The sequence below is a fragment of the Panthera tigris genome, chromosome B4 (assembly GCF_018350195.1).
Source record: "Panthera tigris isolate Pti1 chromosome B4, P.tigris_Pti1_mat1.1, whole genome shotgun sequence".
Taxonomy (NCBI): Eukaryota; Metazoa; Chordata; class Mammalia; order Carnivora; family Felidae; genus Panthera; species Panthera tigris.
The window spans coordinates 53,190,182-53,212,109 of NC_056666.1; the positions used below are offsets into that span (position 1 = coordinate 53,190,182).

Below are 21,928 nucleotides of genomic sequence, written 5' to 3' on the forward strand. Positions count from 1 at the left end.
GTTATTTTACCATCCAAAAGTTATTCTGTTACCCTCTCTATGACAGCTTTTTTAATGAAATAATTTATGTGGAATATTAATCCCATCTTTCCCCCCACCTCCCCACACACAAAGCATGATCTGTGGTAAAACAGACCTATCATGTATATTTCCCTCAGCGATTCACAACACACATCACTTTATTAAAAGCTCTGAGAAGTCCTGCAAAAAGAAACCTCTTGATTTTTGTCTCATCTAGCATTTCCTGAATATATCTGACCACATAACCAGTTTCTTTAGGTGAACACACAGTAATTTCCCATGGAGCTAGTGTTTGATGGAACATCCTTAAGAAACATGTTTTTGTGGTATGCATCCTAAGCCAAGACAAAGCTCAGTGGAGTAATCACCATCAAGGACATCTGCTTCCAGCATTTCTAGGGAGACTCTCCCACTGTGGGCTTCAAACTTGTGGGAAATAAGTTGCCTAAAGAAAGCAGAGATGTTCTGATCTACCACTCACACAGCTCTTCTCATCACAGTCTATTTTTTTGTGAATTTAGCAGGAAGAATGTTAATGGGATTTTTATAAAAGAGGTTTTGGAGAAAAACAAGACAATTTCACTGCCTGCTTTTTCAGTAATGTTTATAAATCCAGTAGTGTGTCTTTTATTTGTTTGGGCTTTATAAATCTGTAATTCAAACCATGTTCTATTATTGCCTTCAAGGCAACCACCCATGTAGGCACAGAGAGCTCCAGAAACACACGACTAATTATTGTGGTTTCCCCTGCTGAACTCGAAGGGTTTGGCATTGAATCCGTCTTTTGGCTGCTGTAATGTCTACGCAACAAGCCATTTTTTTGGCATAAGAGGTAGTATATTTGGACTACTAATTTAAGTGTTCCTTTTAAGTATTATCTTGCAATGAAAATTCTTAAAACTAATAAACCCGGCATCTACCAAGTGTCACCCAAGAATGTAAGCCCATCATTTGTGTCTGTTTTTTCCCCCACTTTGGTCCAGTCACTTTCTTTTGATTCCCTAAATCAAAGTGATGGGATTTCATAATTAGAAATATTTCACATGTGATGCTTTTCCACTTACATTTAAGGCTTGAAAATAAATTTACTTAGGATGAAAATATTCTCTACCTAGAAAAATGCTTATCTCTACAACATATATCTAAGCACAATTCAGGGAAAAGAAAAGTGATGAGACGTTTAATATATTAAATTATGAACCATTTCATTTCTTTTCCTTTTAGAGTAAATAATCTGTGGTTAACAAAACCGTCCGAGACCATTTGTAGTATTAGGCAGAAGAAAAGAACCCATAAGCAAAAGGCAGGATTAAAATCTAACCATGGAGTTTCTAAACAAGATAAGTGAGAGAAGAAACTTGCCCAACCATTTGTGGGGTTGCTTTTTAATTTATGAAACAGTCAAAAGTGTTGAGAAAATAAGTGTCCTACATTCTCCAAAGTCCTCTGTTAAAGAGCCCAGTCTCTCAAGTATTTTCATTTTTCTAGGTTACTCACAGCATACCCCTTTGGCCTGTTTTTCTCAACTAGTGTTCTGTGCTAGTCAGTTTTACATTCACTCTTCATCAAAATGTATCTCTACTTTCTTCATTTCCTTAGGGCCTTAACAGTGACTGGTCAATATTAAAAAAAATTAATTTTTATTTTGTGACAAAAAGTTAACATACTAGCATTCTATTTTCACATATGCAATCTTTTCTTAAAGGGCTCCTTGGGCATAAAATGTCTCTTAATCCACAGAAATAAATCTAATAATGAGGCTTTTAAGCAGATACAAAGGGATTCCACTGGAAAACATATTTTTTAACTAAATGTGCATCAGCACCTCCAAAATCATTATTATAAATAGGTAGCAGACAATCCCAGGATTCTCTAAATAACGTAACAATTTTGCCAGTAGTTTCACCTCAACTATGGTCTAGACTATAGAGGAAGATGAGCGTTGAGTGGAGTTTCTGATCATTTGTATTGATGACATTCTCACAAAAAAGAAAACAGTATATCAGCATATCAGCATCTGTATATAAAGCAAAATGAGGTTTTCTATCAAATAAGTGGAAGATAGAAAGATTTGATTATTATTGCCCTTCATGTGTACATAGATGGTGTATGTCTGTGACTTTTTGAAAAGAAAGAATATACTTACAGCTGTTCCAATATTTCTCAGCTGTGGCAGACCATATCCCCAAGGGACCCCGGCTGCTGTGCCCCTGGAGAGAAGCAGTGCTACCATTCGGACACCAAGCAGAACGGGTAATTCTTTGTTTGGATTCTTTTGCTTAAAATGGAAATCACTTTACTTTTTTTTTTTTTCCTCTGATCAAAAAGGTAACATATATTTCTGACTTTTTAGATAACAAATTTAAAAAGATAGTGAAGGAAGACAAAATCATCCATAGTCCTACTACCTAAGAGCTAATTGTGGGTAAAATTTTGATGCAAAGCTATCCAAAATGGTTTTCAATATCTATACACAAATGTATGTATTTTTAAAACTAGAAGTCATTTTATATAATGTGTAGAACTATATAGAAATGTCATATTATCTTGGACACTGAAGGGTCATCCCTTTTAGGGAACTCTCTGGAGATCTCCATTACAGGCTGAGAATCACTATAAGCTTGTAAAAATGGCTTTTTCTTGAGGCAATGTCATGGAGAGGTTAAAAGAACACAGGCATTCAAGGCTGGTTTTACCTTTATTTGACTGTCTACTAGTTTGTATTGTAATCTCTGTGACTCAATTCCTTCATCTGTGGATGTGGATGATAACAGTACATACCAGACAGGATTGTTGTGAGAATTAAATTACTTAAAACATGTAATGGAAACACTAATTTGAAAAGATATATGCACTCCTATGTTTACTGCAGCATTATTTACAACAGCCAAGGTATGGAAGCAACCTAACACATGACAGAATATTACTCAGCCATAAAAACATAATGAAATCTTGCCATTTGTGACAACATGGGTAGACCTAGAGGCTATTATGCTAAGTGAAATAAGTCAGAGAAAGACAAATAACACATGATTTCATTTATATGTGGAAACTGAAAACCAAACAAACAGAAACAAACTCATAACTACAGGGAAAAAATGTTATTGCCAGAATGGAATAGAGTAAGGGGATGGACAAAATAGGTGAAGGGAATTACGAGGTGCAGACTTCCAGTTATAAAATAAATAATTCATGAGCATGAAAGGTAGAGCAAAGGGAATATTGTCACTAATATCATAACTGTACAGTAAGTACACTTATGGTAAGCACTGCATAATGTATATAATTATTGAATCACTATTTTGTATACCTGACACTAATACATTATTTTATGTCAACTATACTTCAATTTAAAAAATCAAGTAAAATACTTAATAGTATCTAGGTCACTGTAAGTAATGTAAACAGTGACCCACTGTTTGCTGCCATCACTACAGTAATTATTATTTTATTTTTATTGATGCAGATCTAGGGACTTGCTTTTGTTAGCGCTGAAGATCTACATGGTAGGAAAAAAATGGCTTCTCTGAACTACAGAGTTTAGGGTGATAAAGGTATGCAAGAATGGTTCGTGATTATCTGCTTCAGCAGATATGTCAAGGGACACAGGCAAGAAAAATTCAAAAGGAGAATTCTCTGTGATATTGTAGCATTCTGAAGACTCAGAATATCCCCTCCTTATGTCCCTGATATTCTTTGACTCTACTGAGTCTGATAGAATATGGGTAGTAGTTTCTTATCTCCTTTGTGGCCTCATGTAGAGCTATGGCCTTTGAGTGTTCTTCATTTTTTCTACAAATTCTGAGATTGAAACTTGTCGATTGTATTTTCATGCTGTGTCTCATTCTAACATAGAACAAACTTCGTGAGAAAGATGGAAGAAAGACAGGTCCTTGGAAAAGTCTTATAAGATACCCCTGATTGCAATAGTCTACCTAACAAAAGCCATTATTCGCTAACAACTTCAGAAAAATTAGATAGTAAAGGTATGACGGCATACAACAATACTAGAATATCCACATCTGAGAAGGGAGAACAAAGAGGAAATACTTTACCTGACTTCAAGACTTAAACTATAGTAATCAAGATAGTGTGGTGCAGGAATAAGGATCAGCAAATAGGTCAAATGGAATAGATCAGAAAGCCCCAAATTAGACCCATGTCTACACCATCACTGAATTTTCAACAAAGATGCCAGAGCATTCCAAGAGGGTTGGAAAAAAATGAATTTCACCCCCTACTGCACACCATATGAAACATGGTCCTGAGGTGGAGCATAGACCTAAATGTAAAAGCTAAAACAATAAAGGTTCTGAAAGAAAACAGAGGAAGATATATTTGTGACTTAGGAGAAAGCAAAGATTCCATAGGGATCTTAGCAATAACCATAAAAGAAAAAAAAAGCTAGGCTTTATCAAAAGTAAAGAATATAGGACGTTGGGTCAGATTTCATGGGTTCAAAGTCATGCGGCAAAATTTACCAGCTGTGTGCCTTAAGCCATTTACTTATCCCTTCTGTGCCTCCATTTCCTTTCTGCAAAGTAAGGATATGAGTAATGCAGTGATGTGCTGTAAAACCCGCCTCAGGATTGTGTAGGTTTAAAGGCGTTAGTACAAATAAGGTGCTTTCAGTGCTGTCCAGCACATGGCCACTCACACAGTAAACTTCATTCAGGCACTTGTTCAGCCATGAGAAGATTCTTTCGAGGTCTTTGCCCCAGAAGCATGTTCTACAGACTCTACACCTTACCTGATTGGGCTTCTGGTTAGCATAGTTTAGTGCTGATTGAAATGGGAGACAGTGGAAGGAGGCATCTAAGGAGGAAAGCCACAGCTTCCTATGGAGATTGGACACACAAGATGTCCCCAGTCCTTCAGCACATGCTACTGTGCCATGTCCCACAGACACCACCTTGTTCTCAGCTATCAGCTAACTTCTACCATGTGCCCATTCTGGAGTTAGTGTTTTGTCAGCTACTTGCTGGTTTAATGTGTTGGCAGATGCATAAAGGAAAAAGGAACATAATGTTATAAGATTTGTAAAAAGTATAAACTGCTGATCTACATATTATTACTGAGGAATAACTGAGCGTAATATAAACCACAGGTCATAATTCTGTCTATTTTCTTGGGTTAAAAAATGTGTACTTTTCTCCACTTCATGATCTCACCTTCTTGGCGTGTCAGCTCATGAAAGCAGTTATTTCCCTACTCGCTTAGGAATATGCGCTCACATAGGACCCCTTTTTCCATTTGCAGGTTTCATCCTAATCTGTTCTCTTGTAATTGCAGATGACACTACTCAAGTTACCTCTGATTATGAAACCAATAACAACAGCGATAGCAGTGATATTGTACAGAATGAAGATGAGACCGAGTGCCCGAGAGAGCCTCTAAGGAAAGCTTCGGCTTGTGGCACCTACACGTCTGAGACCATGATATTCCTGGTAGCCCCACATCACTGCGCTCATTCATTTACTTGAGAGATTGCCTTCTGTTACAGAAATTGACTTAGAAACAGACCCCTGAGTCGTTAGATTTACAGATGTATCTCTTTTGGAGCACACATGTGTTATAGCCATACCTATGTGTGTCAGTATATGTTTTCCTTATGCAAGTATATCAGTCTCTTAATGATTCTATTATTTAGTGATTAAAACCATAAATATTCATGTCCACAAGTGACTACAGGTGTTTAATCCTAGAATCTAAAAATGTAAATGTAAAAGTGCACAGAAAAAAAATTATTTCATCCAAAAAAAAATATTTTATAAACATCAGTAAAAGTGAAATATGTTAGTTGTCTTAGGGCTTCTGCTACTTTTTCCTAGCACTTCCTTTATTTAGAAAGCATGCCAGGGGCGCCTGGGTGGCTCAGTCGGCTAAGCGCCTGACTTCAGCTCAGGTCATGATCTCACGGTCCGTGAGTTCAAGCCCCGCTTCAGGCTCTGTGCTGACCGCTCAGACCCTGGAGCCTGTTTCCGATTCTGTGTCTCCCTCTCTCTCTGCCCCTCCCCGTTCATGCTCTGTCTCTCTCTGTCCCAAAAATAAATAAACATTAAAAAAAAAAAATTTTTTTAAAAAAAGAAAGCATGCCAATATTTATTTTCCTTATTGTATTAAGCTAGATTTATACTGACACTTGCTACCCGTTAAAATATCCTTTAATGATGACTGATTTGGGGTGTTTATAGAGATCCTTTTAAAGAAGATAAAAGCATACATTTGAGTCTGATTAATCTTGGGGAGGCAGCAAATAGTAGAAAATAGTTCACTGTCATGTAATTATCCATTGTTGCTATTATCATTTTTATTTTACCTGAGTTACCATTTATACTTTTAATTTAAAGAGATTGTCAGATAATGTAATTTTCATGTTTCCTAATCCTCACTATCATTTTTTATTTTTACCTTTTGGTAAATGTACTCTTAAGAATATCCTCATTTAGAACATATTGTAAAATGTCTTTACATTTCTTTAGTGCGGGTTTCTTTATAAACCATACATCACATGAATTAAATAAAAATAGTGAAAAATGTGGCAGTTATCATAGGATTAATGCTGATTTTGAAACAATAATATAAATTTGGCCGAGTAGGGGGTGATTGACTCCTCCCCCATCATGGGTTTCTCTTGAAAGTCCAATATAAACCAGGAACCCTCCCAGAAAAATTTACATATACTTCTAAAGAGATAAATTTATATACAATTTCAGAGCATCCTAAAGTCCTTTAGTCTTTATTGAAGAATCCCATAGTAGGTGAAAAGCAGTTCTATTAGGAAAGAAACATCCATTTTTTTCTGTGGCATATATGAACCAGCAATAGGCAGGCACCTAATACGCAAAATTCATGGTATGAAACAGCGTTAGGACCTTCTCTCCTTACTTTGGGACCAATGTCTTATTCACCTTGCTTTTTTTTTTTTTTTAAGATCATTCATTCACCCTGAAGTTTTAAGTCATTTATTTTTGTAAACTCAGTTGTTGAACAAAGTGCAAATTGCTTCGTAGAAAAAAATTACATGTTCTTAAAATATTTTCTTCTTCATTATAGGACAAACCAGTTCTTGCTCCTGAACCTCTTGTCATGGATAACTTGGACTCAATTATGGAGCAGCTAAATACTTGGAATTTTCCGATTTTTGATTTGGTGGAAAAAATAGGAAGAAAATGTGGCCGTATTCTCAGCCAGGTAAGGAATGCATTCATACGTGCGACTTTAAATGTAGGAAAAAAAAAAAAAACTCCATGGTTGGTTAAAGCTCTGTACATGCTTGACACTGGTGGTAGACTTCAGGTGGAGAAAGGAAGTTTTAGTACCTCACATTCTGTAGATTCCTTGGTAGTGGGTCAACAAAAGAAGTTGGAATTTCAAGTGAGTGAATACCATAATGTACAATTAAAATACGTAGTTTTTAAGACAGAGGGGAGAGGAACAGGGACAAAAGAAATAAAAGGCGATACAAGCCCTCAAGATAAGAAAGCTACCTAATAATAAATAGTAATTTATTGTCTATCATTTTTTTCCAATGACTAGTTTTTAATTTTTTTTAATATTTCAGTGTTTAGGTCTTACCAAAAAGTAAGATATTGTGCAGAAACACGTTTCCTTCCATTGCTGTGAGAAACATATCAGAGTTCTCTGTTCTAATATAGAAGACACCATTAAGTATCACAAGAAATAGACTATGAACTATTGCTACTTGATACAAGCCCTCAAGATAAGAAAGCTACCTAATAATAAATAGTAATTTATTGTCTATAATTTTTTCCAATGACTAGTTTTTAATTTTTTTTTTAATATTTCAGTGTTTAGGTCTTACCAAAAAGTAAGATATTGTGCAGAAACACATCTCCTTCCATTGCTGTGAGAAATAGTAATTTATTGTCTATAATTTTTTCCAATGACTAGTTTTTATTTTTTTTTTTAATATTTCAGTGTTTAGGTCTTACCAAAAGACCTAAAATTGTGCAGAAACACATTTCCTTCCATTGCTGTGAGAAACATATCAGAGTTCTCTGTTCTAATATAGAAGACACCATTAAGTATCACAAGAAATAGACTATGAACTATTGCTACTTAACAAGACTTTTTGTATATTTTCCTTAAGCTGGACGACTTTCAAGACTTTCCACATTAAAAAATATATAAATTTGTGTCCTTGAAGGAGAAAGAAAACACAGAAATTAAGAATTTGAGTATGATCTCAATAAATGAAAAAAACAAAACAAAACACTGGAATTGTTCTGTTATCAAACACCTCAAAACACACCCTCAATGAAAGGGGCTAATACAATAATATTTATCAGCTTATGTAAAATGCTTCAAGTGTGTTCTCATAGATTGACTAAATAGCACAGCAGAGATGCTAAGGACCACCAAATTAATATGAGACGTAGAATTCAAGACCCAGATTTTTGGAGCCACCAACATTTCCCTGGAAAACACTAGAAGAGAAATCACTTGTCATACTGATTTTCTACCCCATGCATCAGAGACAGGCTTTCTTCAGACTTCTCAACAAGTATCTTAAGTGTGGAGTTTCTGGGTGAGGATTCCTGATCCCTGAAGGTTTGAAGGAAGATGATAGAGGGGCCTTTCCTCTGTTTTTCAGATCCACAAATGCAAAGTACTAGGCTAGTCTTCAAGAAGGAAAAGTAGGTCTGTGCCTTAAAGGGACTAGTAGGGAAGTTAGATATGTGTCAAAATAATGGCAGTTCAACTTCCTACGCAGAAAAGTGTGCTAAAATGATTGATGGCTTATGAAGGTCAAAATAATTATATGGTCTGTGTACCATGTAGTTGCCTCTGCTAAACTGTCTTCTAACCATGAACACTGTGAGGCCTAGGGTGACAGCCCTTGCACCTTTCCTAGGAGTTAGTGGGCCCATTTTCTCCTCTCTTTCCTTCTCCTCAGTGCTAAGCAACCTTTTATGCTAGGTGATCGTGAAGACAGCTTTAAGGGCAGCTGTTTTTATCCAGTCCACCTTCACCTCACAGCTCGGGATTCCTCCTGGGAGATTTTGTATCCCACTTTCTGAACCCCCTTGCAGACTGCACCTCTGAGGGAAGGATCTTACCTGGAAATACCCCTGGAATGGTACAGCAAGAGGCGATGGCAGTGGGCCCCGAACTCTGCTTTCCCTTTCACTGCAGTGTGTTTCCTGTGAAGAGAACATTTTCACATTGTTTGGTATTTGATACGTATGTCACAGACTCCCCCAAGCTCTGCAATTTAATCCTCTCAGTAACATTGATGCAGGTATTCTGTTTAATTTGTTTCTCAGAAGAGGAAACCAAGGCTTAAAACAGCATATCCCATTCATCTAGTTATATAGTAAATATCGGACCTGTGATTTGAAATCCATATTTATTTTTTTAAGTTTATTTATTCATTTTCAGAGAGACAGTGAGAGCGCGAGCAGGGGAGGGGCAGAGAGAGAGAGAGAGAGAGAGAGAGAGAGAGAGAGGGAGGGAGGGAGGGAGGGAGGGAGGGAGGGGGAGGATCCCAACCAGGTTCCGCACTGTTGGTACAGAGCCTGGGGCTCGAACTCAGGAACCATGAGATCAGATCATGACCTGACCTGCTCTGAAATCAAAAGTCAGATGCTCAAATGACTGAGCCACTCAGGTGCCACAGGAAATCCATACTATTGACTTGTTTACCTTCAGCTGTTTCTCAGCCCCTCATAAAACATTCACTTATTCTGTCTTCAAACTGGGAACAGAGAGCTTGAGCCAGTGGGAAAATGGTTATTGTAGCAGTTGGTTTCTTAGCTACAGTGACAGTATAGCAAATACTGTTCCAAGTACCTAGCTCCCCTTTAATTTCTGGGAACAAGGGGTGGGAATATGACCCTTGACCAGCTTTGCCACAAAATGTTTTGTAAGAGTCCTGGATAGGAGTACACAATGGAAAAATTAGATGTAATGAACAATTAGATTGCAGTAAAATTCACTAGTGTTTTTTTTTTCCAGTCATCTTTCAAAAATAAATACATAACTACATGATCCTTAGTACGTCACTATTTTTTCTTTCCGGTTTACAAAACATTGAACTTTGAGAAAATGCAGTTTTATTTGTCTTGCTGAGTAGAACTTTATGGGATTTTTTTTCTTTGATTGGAGTTTATAAGCACAAAATCATGAAATTTTCACTGTGTGAAAGGCATATTTTTTTTTTTACCCTAGTAAGACTTTTGGGACAGCTGAAATGAATTAACTTGAACATTCCGAGAAATCACCTTTTGGCTGAAACTACACAGAAAAAATCTCACTTCAAAAGATTTTTAAAGAGACATATGTGCAATGGAAATGACTTTTCAGTCTCAATATACTGACTGCCTTTTTGATGACTATCATATTTACTTTAACAAATTTAAAAGGGCATGGTTCAGATTTCAGAAGAGTGCTTGCTTTTTCCAGTTACCAGTATTTACCTGGTTAATGGAATCTTTATTTGTAGTTTAAATTATTAGTGGTTGATTTGTAATGGCATCTTAGTGAAAATTCTCCTATTTTAAAACCATACTCTAAGATATCCTGTTGTCTTAATTTTTTCAATTCATCTTTCAAATGTTTAAGAGAGTAATGGGAAACTTTAGTTATTTGCAATCTTAAAAACATTGCTTTTCACATACCAGTGGTAGGATCTAACACAGTTTAGAGCACAAAATTTGGAGCCAAAAAAGGCTTGGCTTGAATTTTGGTTCTGAAAATGTCAGCTGTGTGATCTCGGACAGGTCCCTGAAGTAACATGCAGTTAAGTCCTTTAGGTATTTATAAGCAAGAACTCATATACAGACTAAAGCAGTAGTAAAGAGGAGCTAACTTAAAAAAAAAAAAACAGCTTGAAATATTACAGAAACCTTCACTTTCTGTTGCATTTTTAAAGAGAGGAGGTGTGGATGTTATGTTCCAAACATAAAGGGTAAAACTTCAATGTACTTGCCATTCAGAGTGGAGAAAAGCATATAGAAGTTGATGTACCTAGGGTATAATCTGTTTCCAACAGCAGCTACGGTGATGCTTTTAAAACATAAGTCAAATAAAGTTACTTCCCTGCTCTAATCTCTTCCAGGGTTTCCCTACCTCACTTAGAGTAAAAATCTTATAATGGTCAGTCTAGCTGTCAAACCCCCAACATTGCATCCTGCCCAATCCCACTCTGCTGTTACTAACATAAATTCTACTCCTGTCCTCATTCATTCTGTTTTAGCCATGCTGGCCTTCTTGCTCTTTCTTGAGCACAGCAAGCATACCTCAGGGCCTTTGCACAGGCCTTTTTCTCTGTATGAAAAACTCTTTTCGCAGATATCCGTGTACTTCAGTCTACATATCCTTCAATTGTTTACTCAAATGTCACCTTGGATATGTCTGCTCTAACCACCATACTTAAAAAAGCAAATTCCATAGCTTCTCTGGTATTCTCAGTCCTCCACCCCTGCTCCCCCCCCCCCTTTTTTTTTTTTTTACATATTACTTACTACTTTTTGTCATAGTGTATACCTTATTATATCTGCTGTTTACTTCCCTTCCCTGCTAGACCATAAGCTCCCTGAAGGAAGAGATCTTTGTTTTGTTTACCTGTATATATGCCTCATATGCAGAAAATTGTCTGGAACGTGGTAAGGGCTCAATAGATATATGCTGAATGAATAACCCTCCTTTTTAGTTATGCCAGCCTAAGAAGTAAACTGAGGCAAACTCAAAATTGTCAAAAAGATGAGTTTATTCAGGAATAACAGTTGTACTGCGATTTAGGATATGCAAACTATAGCAAACTATCATGAGTCCCTTGAGGGTTTGGGGTGGGCTGTTATCTATGGGCAGGAAATGTAAAAAGGGGATAGTTCAATTAGAGACTGTTAAAATAAAAAACAAATGGGACCAGGTTTGAAAATTCCTCAAGCAGACGAAACCAGTGCAGTCATACAAGCAAAGCTCAAGTCAGTTTACTTTGTGAGACCAGCCCGACCCTGACCATTCCTTGTTCACATCTCTGGAAACCATAAGTACAACTTCCCAAGGTTGATACGAGGCAACTCTTGATCAACTACCTATCACTTAAGAAAATCCCAGTGTTACCACTTTTTTTGTAAATCAGTCATTTATGGGAAATCAGTCTGTCTTTAAATTGTATTTTTCTGACAGCACATGTATGAGATTTTTTTGTTTTATATCCTTCTGTTTCATTTTAGATAGAAATTCCTTTAGATAGATAGATATATATATATATATATATATATATATATATATATATATATACACACACACACACACACACACACACACACACACACACACACACACACACACATATGTTAAACACTGAGTACATAATTAAAGGAATATCATTGAGGGGCACCTGAGTGGCTCAGTTGGCTTAGCATCCGACTCTTGATTGCAGCTCGGGTCAAGATCTCATGGTAAATGGGTTCAAGCCCCTCATCAGGCTCTGCGCTGACAGCATGGAGCCTGCTTGGGATTCTCTGTCTCCCTCTCTCTCTGCTCCTCCCCCTCTCACCCACTGTCTGTCTGTCTGTCTGTCTCTCTCTCTCTCTCTCTCTCTCTCTCAAATTAAATAAGCTTCAAAATGGAATGTCATTGACTTTAAATAAGTTTGAATAAATTTAAAGTCAAATGACAAAAGATAGAAATTTATGAAACAATATATCAAAGCTTTGGAAGAAATATTTCAAGACAATTTTAAGAAGAGATGCAGATAATAAAAATGATGAATAATTCTTTCATAAAGTCTCCTGAGTTATAACCAACTCTGTACCTTTTGATACGAAGTAAGGCCACTTGAAATGGTGCTGTCCTCCATTCTGCCATGTGAATAACCATTTCTCTCCCCATTACCTCCTGTGCCTTTATCATTTTTTTCTCCATCATTTGCCTGTCAAATATGCCAATTACATGCAAAGGTATTCACTGACTTTGAGTCGCCAGAGATGTGAATGCAACTGAAAGGAGAATAGATATTTGGAGGAGAAAGAGAAGACATGTGAGGAAAAAATAATTTAGATGGTATTTATACTACAGTAGAATAAATTGGTTTCTCTATACATTTAGTCAAGGTAACCCTTTTTCTCTCTCATAATTCTTTCCCCTTCTCTCAGGTACAGCTATGAATCCTTTATCCTCTGGAATTTCTTTTTCAATAAAAATTAGTCAAATTAAAGCCTTTTCTCATTTGTTAGTGTTTATGTTATGCACTTTGCAGTCAGCAATTTAGGAAGTAGCGTTGCCTAGTAGTTGATATCACACACAATTGATTGCCTTGATATGTTTCTGCAGTGCATATACTGTTGTTTGAGTTGGTTGTTTTCTTGGTTGCATATCCCCACCTTTAAAAACAGATTAAATACCCCTTGTGGTCAGGGACTGCAAGGGCTAGACACACAGAGTTCCTCAATAGTTACTTGACTTATTATTCCCAATAGGTGTCTCTACTAGCTATGAATTATTTGATGTTTTATAAAGCTTGTGCTTCTGTTTATAGGTATCATACAGACTTTTTGAAGACATGGGCCTCTTTGAAGCTTTCAAAATTCCAGTTAGGGAATTTATGAATTATTTTCATGCTTTGGAGATTGGTTACAGGGAAATTCCTTGTAAGTATGTTATTTGTGAAATAATACTTTAAAATCTGTCAAATTTGCTGTGGGTAGTGGGATATTGAATTGTTAGCAGCTAGCAGAGAATTCCCCATGGTAAACACAGTGTGTGGCCGCATGCTATAGTGACTAGGAGATAATATCCTGTTTCAGAATCCCAGCCCCTACATTTATCAGCTGTGGAAGACCATGGGTCTTACTTAACCTCTGCATGCCTCATTTCTCAATCTGTAAAATGGGGATCATAATATCTGCTTTGTAGGATTGTTATGAGGGTAAAATGAGGTAATAATTCTAAAGGAGTTATAATAGTGCCTTCACCTAGTAAGACAATTAAGTGTGTGCCCCACAAATAATTAAATGTTAAATTTATTGCTCATTTTATTATGTACTCCTTTTATTGGGTGAGTTCAACTTTTGTTCTGGCATCTGCAGAGTTAAAACATTAACTCCTGATGTTCTTGAATATAACAAAAACCTGCCTGGGTGTTGAGGGACAGGTGGGTGATGGTATAATTAATAAAATACACAAGAGGCACTCCTAAGTGGTTGCAAAGAAATTATTAGAAGCCTTTAAAATCAGACAAATGTGAAGACCAAAGGAAGATTTTGTGAACCAAGTGTTCATGTTTGTGAACTTTAAATATTATGAGGATAGTTTGTGATTTATAATAATGCAAAATAGAACAGAGGGAAGATGTTAAATTTCCAATATGGAGCATTGCAGGTTTCATCTGAACATCATCCTAAATACTACAAAATATATGGTATGGAAGAAAATGTCCAAAAATCCAGTCATAGAAATTGTGAAAATGTGCAGAAATCACGTGGTACTTTTAGAAAATAAATGGCATACAACAAGAGAAATAGACATCATATATTGGTTGAGGCATGTCTTAGAAACGTGTTGTTCAAATCATGTTCTAAGTTTTAAGTTTTAAATTTTCTTTTATACACCTTAGACTTTAGAATCCCATGTCTTTTTCTAGTTGCAAAGAGCTGAAGTTAAGTAAAAATTCTATGCAGACAGATAAAGTACAGGTATTTCCAGACATTAAACTAGTACATTAAACTAGTGATCCATTATTAACATATTGTTTTTCAAAATGCCATCTGATTGGAACAAAAATGCACAGCTAATGGCATGTAATAGGAAAAGAGAATGGAGAATTGGATCCACAATGAGATTTGTTGGAGAATATGGGACCCAAATGCAGGCAAAACAGGACAATGGGTATAGAGGAAAGAGGAACTTAAGAACACTGGTCCCCTTGGGAAGGTCTGGCCAATAGGGCCATGGAAATTGAGAGAAAAATATGAAAAAGCGGTAGTTGAAAGGATCTCAAGATAAGCCTTGCTTTCTTAATACCATTTTCCCAGGGCTCCCCCTGGTTGGATGCCAGTGATTGACATAAGTGTTACTGATTTTTCAACAGCTAGTCACCAGACTAAATTTACAAATTGCTGTATTTCCAAATATATTTTAGTAACATAATCAGTGATAGCCAAGTCCATGGAGTACAAATTGATATAATAACTACTAACGTTTCTCTGGGCAGTGTGTCATTAAACCATAGGGAGAGTTGACTAGTATTTAAGTGTATAAAGAAGTTTCCAGAGTCTAAATTTTATTATTCATGCTTATAGTTTTTTATTTTACAAGTGAATGGATTTTTTTCCCTGAAAGAGTGGGTTCTTCATTCCATATGAAAAGAATTTGTTTATTATAAACCTGCCTATTCTATTAGGAGTCCCAGACACTTTCCATAAAGGGAATTCACTGATATCTTCTCACAGGAAAGTTTTAGCTTGATTGGTGATCACTTTTCAATAGTAATTCTTTGCATGTGGTTGTGTTGTAAATTTCAACTAATATAGATATTTATTAAAAGCTTTGTTTACTATTAATTATAATTATGCTACATAAAAATTTGTTTTATGTGTCCTTAACTTTAATACATATTCCTGGAGAACTATGTTTCTAATAGCTCTATCTAAATAAACCCATACCTAAATGAAAAAACTCAAGAGTAACTAAAATGGGTTAGATTAACTTTAATATGACAGTCACCTAAAATAATAGAAACTAAATTGTAATTAGACTTCTAAGTACACCCTTAATAATTTTTAAAAGAAGCGGGAAAATGTGAAAGCATTTATTGATTGATTGATTGATTGATTGAGAGCATGAGAGGGGAGAGGAGCGGACAGAATCTCAAGCAGGCTCCCACACTGACAACGGAGAGCCCCACACAGGGCTTGATCCCCCAATCCTTGGATCATGACCCTAAATCAAGAGTTGGATGCTCAACTGACTAAGCCACCCAGGTACCCAAAAATATTTTAAATTTGTACCCAGAACCCTTATTAAAATTTGAAGAATCTAGATTTAAAAATAGGGGCGACTGGTGGCTCAGTCGGTTAAGTATCCTGACTTCGGTTCAGGTCATGATCTCACAGTTTGTGGGTTCAAGCCCTGCGTCGGGCTCTCCATTGTCAGCGTGGAGCCTGCTTTGGATCCTCTGTCTCCCTCTCTCTCTGCCCCTCCCCTGCTGGTCCCCCCCCCCCCAGTTCTCGTTCTCTCTCTCTCTCTCTCTCTCACATACACACACACACTAAACTTTAAAAAAAATAAAATAAAATAGACATGGGTAGCTAGGTAGATATGACAAGGTATAGGTGTACGCAACTCACTGACAGAAATATGATACCAAATATATACTTGCTCAGTAAAGATTTGGATAGATTAAGGTATAGTTTATATTCAATTGCTCAGAGAGATAATGTTTAATATTGTTCACAGTCCTTTTCAATTGGGCATACTGGCAGGTAAAGAAGATAAATCATCAGGTGATATTCATTAGTAAATTCAAAGTTACTTTTGAGAGTGCTTTTTCTCTTTTCGGAGAATTTCATCTCTAAAATATATGTTACCTAACACCTCTCATTCTTGTTACTGAAGTTGGAGAAATGGGTACGATGTCTCAGAAATACCTGTGATCAGGTACTATTTAATGGCAGTAAGAGAATAATATTGCTCAATCTGTGTTCAGTTCAGTTCAGCTGAGCTGTATGTCATGTGCCCACCAATTCAAAAGTAGATCCTGAGGTGATGCAGCATAAGCTGGAAAGGCAGAAATATTACAGTATTTGCTATATTCCAAAGGGGAAAAAATTTACATTGTCACTTTTCTTCTTTTAACACTTTTCCATCGGCACATAGACAGAATTTTAAATTGAAAATCTATAGGTCTAAAAATGTATGAATTTTACGTATAACTCCAACCCTCCACGCCAGTTTGCTTCAACTCTGTGCTTGAGGGATCAGGATAAAGTTGAGAAAACAAGTGTATCAAGACAGAAGAGGGAGATGGACAGGCTTTGGGTATGAGGTAGGGCCTATTATGTGTTAGTGTGTGTGCATGTGCGTTTATGTGTTGTCAGAGAGGCAGAGGGGCTTACCAGATGGGAGGGGGCACCACCGAGGGGGTTGGAGGTTTGTCCAAAATGCAGAGATGAAGGAAGAAGGATGATAGTAATGATAGCTCTGATACTGTTACTTATCCCTCTCAGTTGCCTACAAGAAGAGGAATATTTAAGCATGTTTGTGTGTCCTACAAAATCCCCTATGTGGACCTAGCTGGCTTATTTCCTGGGTGCCTTTGCTCCTGAGTTGGTCATCAGAAAGCTGATGGCGAGAACAGCAGCAATATTAGCACTTGACACAATACTTGCACATAATACATGCTAAGTAAATGTTTATTTAATAAACATGTTATTGACTACTTAGAAGGCAGGTGATTTTCCATCCTGCATATGGTGACAGTGACAGTGTTATTCTTCTGGATCTACACATGCATAACTGGAGATATTTTTTTTAAGGAGTTAGGTTTGGTTAGCTATTGTTTTAAGTATTTCTGAACCTATATTCAAAAGCAAAGGGGGTATTTATTTCCATATACTGTCTTTACCTAATTTTTTTTAAATTTTTTTTAACGTTTATTTATTTTTTTGAGACAGAGAGAGACAGAGCATGAACAGGGGAGGGTCAGAGAGAGGGAGACACAGAATCTGAAACGGGCTCCAGGCTCTGAGCGGTCAGCACAGAGCCCGACGCGGGGCTCGAACTCACGGACCGCGAGATCATGACCTGAGCCGAAGTCGGCCACTTAACCGACTGAGCCACCCAGGCGCCCCTCTTTACCTAATTTTTAAATCAAGATTATTCTAGCCTCATAAAATGAGTCGGGCAGCTTCCCTCCTTTTTTATATTTTCAGTACCAGATTATTTAGGTAAGATTATTCATTGAAAATTCACAGAAATTACCTGTGAAGCCTTCTGGCCCTGGGCCTTGGGGTGGGGAATAGGGCAGGAAGCAGTAACTCCACAGGTTTATCTGTACTTGATGTTGTCTGTCACCCCAAACAGACTCTGCCAACACCAGATACTGCCCCCTGATATCTGCCTGATATTGCCCCCATCCTCCCTTCATGATGCTGGGTGCATACACAGGTTTCTGTGACTTGGAAGAGGACTGGGAACTACTTGCACACAGTCATTTTCCCAGCTTGCCACAAAGGGGGAGAAAAGAACTTAGAAGCTCTCTCCTGATATATCCCCTAACAGTGGCAGCCTGGGCAGTTTCTTCCTCTACCGGAACATCCCTGCCTTCTCTGTCCCCCAAGGGTTTAGCATAGCTGTTATTTTTAGGTCTTCAGTGTTTAACAAATCCAGGATGGATTTTGGAAGAAAATTGGTGATCTGTACCATCTTGTTCCAACAGCAATAATTTATTTTATGTGACTTATATTTATATTAACTGCAAGCTTACTATGTGTCAGGAGTTTAAAAATACGTCTTCTGTAATTCTCACAATTGTACCATTGTGCTATAATAAGGCACCATTATTTAATATGTCTATACTTTTAAGATTAGGAAATGATACTGAGAATTTTAACTCAAGGTAACCCACGTAATACTATCAGAAAAGAGACAAAATCAGATCTCACCTAAATCCAGAAACGTTTAGTGTGATCAATTTTGTACATGGCACAGGTGTGGATGTAAAATATAATGGCCTTGGATGACTTGAGATAGTCCATGTGCAGAGATACAGACTCCAGTTTCAATACAGTTGTTCTTTAGGGCACTAGATAATATCTGGCAATGGCAAAGGGCACAGGTTTTCCTCTTTTCCTCCTTGGGAGCCTGGGTTATCTGTTTCTCAAAGCTCTTCTGAACACATCTTCTCAAGTCCTCACAAGACTGAATTGCTGGGGTGTTTACATAAGATCTAGCTACATGTCCTCACATAAAGACTGACTCTTAAGAGTCACCAGAAATGTAGGAGAATAGGCACTATCTCCACACATTCCCTCCGTGTGCCCACCAACACAGTGTCAGTTTTTTCTTTCTTCCCTGAACAGGGACCAGATGTTTCTCTCCAAGTCCCATTATTATTCTTTTTTTTCTCTCTTTTCTCTTCATCTGTTGAGTATTATTCAGAGATATAATCTATATTGGAGGAGACTGTATGATCGTTGGCCATTGGAAATAAAGTATGTAAAGTTAGTAGACTTAGGGTAAGGCATAGCACTCAATGAAATACTATGAAGGGCCAGTAGACAAGAGAAAAATTTGGAAGAATTGCACCAGAAAAAGAAGGTGAGCCAAGAGCACACCGGGCCTTTTGTCACAGTTCAGTAGAAGCTGAGGTGCACACATAGAATAGACCCCCTTCCTGTGATAATGACATTGTTAACTAGAGGATGTGGTTTTCCCATAGATTTTGCTCTATGGTCAATGACTCAACTCCCTACATTAATGTACAAAGAGGCTTTTATTTTTCTCTGTAGGTATGTCCTAGAGCTGTATTCCCAAAATGAACATCATTGATTCTTGTTCTTGATTTTTGCTTTGTGGATTTAATCTACATATAAAAGATATATTAGTAATTTTTAACCAGTGTTTTAAGTTTGATACAAAAGAATAGTACTATGTTTTATTCACAGAATATATTTGCATGGTATTTATCAGACATGAGATATTGGGTGATATAGGCCATTGATCTGACCTATTTGAAGTATGTCACGGGTCTTTCTTTTATTTTGGTCCTCTGCATAATCTTATAGGAGCATGGAAATACATATAAAGGTAAACATTACAGGGGTTTCACATAGTGAGTTTTCTTTATATGTTAGGTTTCTGGTAGACTCTGCACACAGATTTTTCCACTTCAGACATCTGCATGAATAATGAATGTTGTGTGTGCTTTTTTTTTTCTTTTCTTGTCACTATGGATATTTTGGAGTAATGGAAGAGTAATCAAAGAGTATTTGTCCTTGAATGTTTTTGCTGGGGTATTAAAATGTTAAGACTAAAATGTTTATCCAGTAGATGGCACTCTTAGTCCTTGGACCCCAAGTTCACAAATTAATGACTGTTCCCTTTGCATTGGTTAAAGATCATAACAGAATCCATGCCACTGACGTCTTACATGCTGTTTGGTATCTTACTACACAACCTATTCCAGGCCACTCAACTGTGATTAATGATCACGGATCAGCAAGTGATTCAGGTACGTGTTAAGTATATCTGTGTTTCTTTGTAACTAGGGGGAAAAGTATTTCTTTAAAAAAGGAAGTCAAGACAAATGGTATCGCTTTAATACCTTTTAAAACTTTCTGTTACTTTCATTTTCTCTTCTCAGATTCTGACAGTGGGTTTACACATGGACATATGGGATACGTATTCTCAAAAATGTATAATGTGCCTGATGATAAATACGGATGTCTGTCTGGAAATATCCCTGCCTTAGAGTTAATGGCCCTGTATGTAGCTGCAGCCATGCATGATTATGATCACCCAGGAAGGACTAATGCTTTCCTGGTTGCAACTAGTGCTCCTCAGGTAAATCTTTCAATTTTGATTGCAAGAGATAATTCAATTTAGAGATTTTTCCAAAGGAAATTTATTTTATAAATTTGACTTATAATAGGGACCAAATGAATATGAGCCAAGCTATATTTAGCCCTAGGAAAAAAATCTTACAGACCAAGCTAATTTTGAAAATATATCATGTTTGTTCCAAGATATTAATGGCAGGCATGCAACTTTATTACCCATGGGACTCCCTTCTCAGTTTTCTTAAGAAGAAAAGCTAGTTGAATTCATATTAATGAACCTTCTCAACAAAGAAAATCAAACCTATACTAAAGTCTCTTTTTTGGAAAGATTAGAGAACCCAGCCTTTCTTGGACTTTTAAGAATATGGGGCTTATTTGTATATAAATCCTATTCATTTGAGATATATTCATTATAACAACCATGATTCTTATGACATTTCTATTGATTAGGATTTAAACATCAACTTATTTCATTCATTTGAAGGAATTTTTTTTTATCTGAACATAGTATTCCAAAAACAATAACTTTAAAGAAGTTCATTTTCATATATATTTAAAGTTAAGTCAAAAATTAATCACTGAGTATCTCAGCATCTCCGTTTATACAATTAAACTCAGTAAGTTTCTCCTTCATTTAATTAGCTGGATCCATGTTACTAAGTATTCTGAGATCCTGTTTTTCTTTCTAGAGGATCTAGAAGACAATCTGGTCTCATACATTTTTTGTTTTTTTCTTGTTTGACTTTTGTCCTTTACCCAACCCCTATTTCCACCTGTCATATAGACTAGACTAGATTTTCCTCTAATCTATATGTTAAAAAAGTATCCTGATATTTTTTCCCTACTTATTTTAAACTTATTCCAGCATGTCCTTCTTACCCCAGAATTATTTTCCCTAAAGATGGGCAAATCATTTTGCCAGCACCATTTGTCATGCATATTTTCCTACACATGTATGCATTTTTACTTAGTTCAATGTAAATTTTCATGTGCTCAGGCTCTCCTTTTTATCCTTATGCCTTTTAACCCTGTATTGTCATCTATCTGCCACACTAACCTTCAAGCAGTTTTTAGGCAACTTCCTTCTCTTTTGCAATGTCCTTGAGCATTATTAGAGAATTCCAAGCAGATATTTATTATATACCTTCAATTACTACTTTAAGGATGATGTTTTCAATGGCTGCTTGTGAGGTGAGAATGTTTTAAATTATGAGCTTTTCAGGGATTCCATTCCTATGTATTAGTTATATGTGTTTAAGAAAAGGTAATTCTTACTCTAGATGCAGAAAGTAACTGAGTTACCTCGTAGGGATTTTAGTGTATTTGGATTGTTTTAAATAGTTAAATTCTTGTGCAAAGAAATCTGATAAAAGCTA

At 36.6% G+C, this 21,928-nt stretch overlaps 1 protein-coding gene across 2 annotated transcripts in view; it reads left to right on the plus strand.

Annotated features, from left to right (window-relative positions):
* Positions 1 to 21,928, plus strand: part of PDE3A (phosphodiesterase 3A) — a 319,114-nt gene that overhangs the window by 278,709 nt on the left and 18,477 nt on the right. For both annotated transcript variants that reach the window (XM_007072865.3, XM_042991859.1), the window contains 6 exons: positions 2,189 to 2,274; positions 5,314 to 5,468; positions 7,078 to 7,215; positions 13,532 to 13,643; positions 20,111 to 20,224; positions 20,357 to 20,556. In XM_007072865.3, the coding sequence (XP_007072927.3) occupies positions 2,189 to 2,274; positions 5,314 to 5,468; positions 7,078 to 7,215; positions 13,532 to 13,643; positions 20,111 to 20,224; positions 20,357 to 20,556 (805 nt within the window). The remainder of the gene's footprint in view (positions 1 to 2,188; positions 2,275 to 5,313; positions 5,469 to 7,077; positions 7,216 to 13,531; positions 13,644 to 20,110; positions 20,225 to 20,356; positions 20,557 to 21,928) is intronic.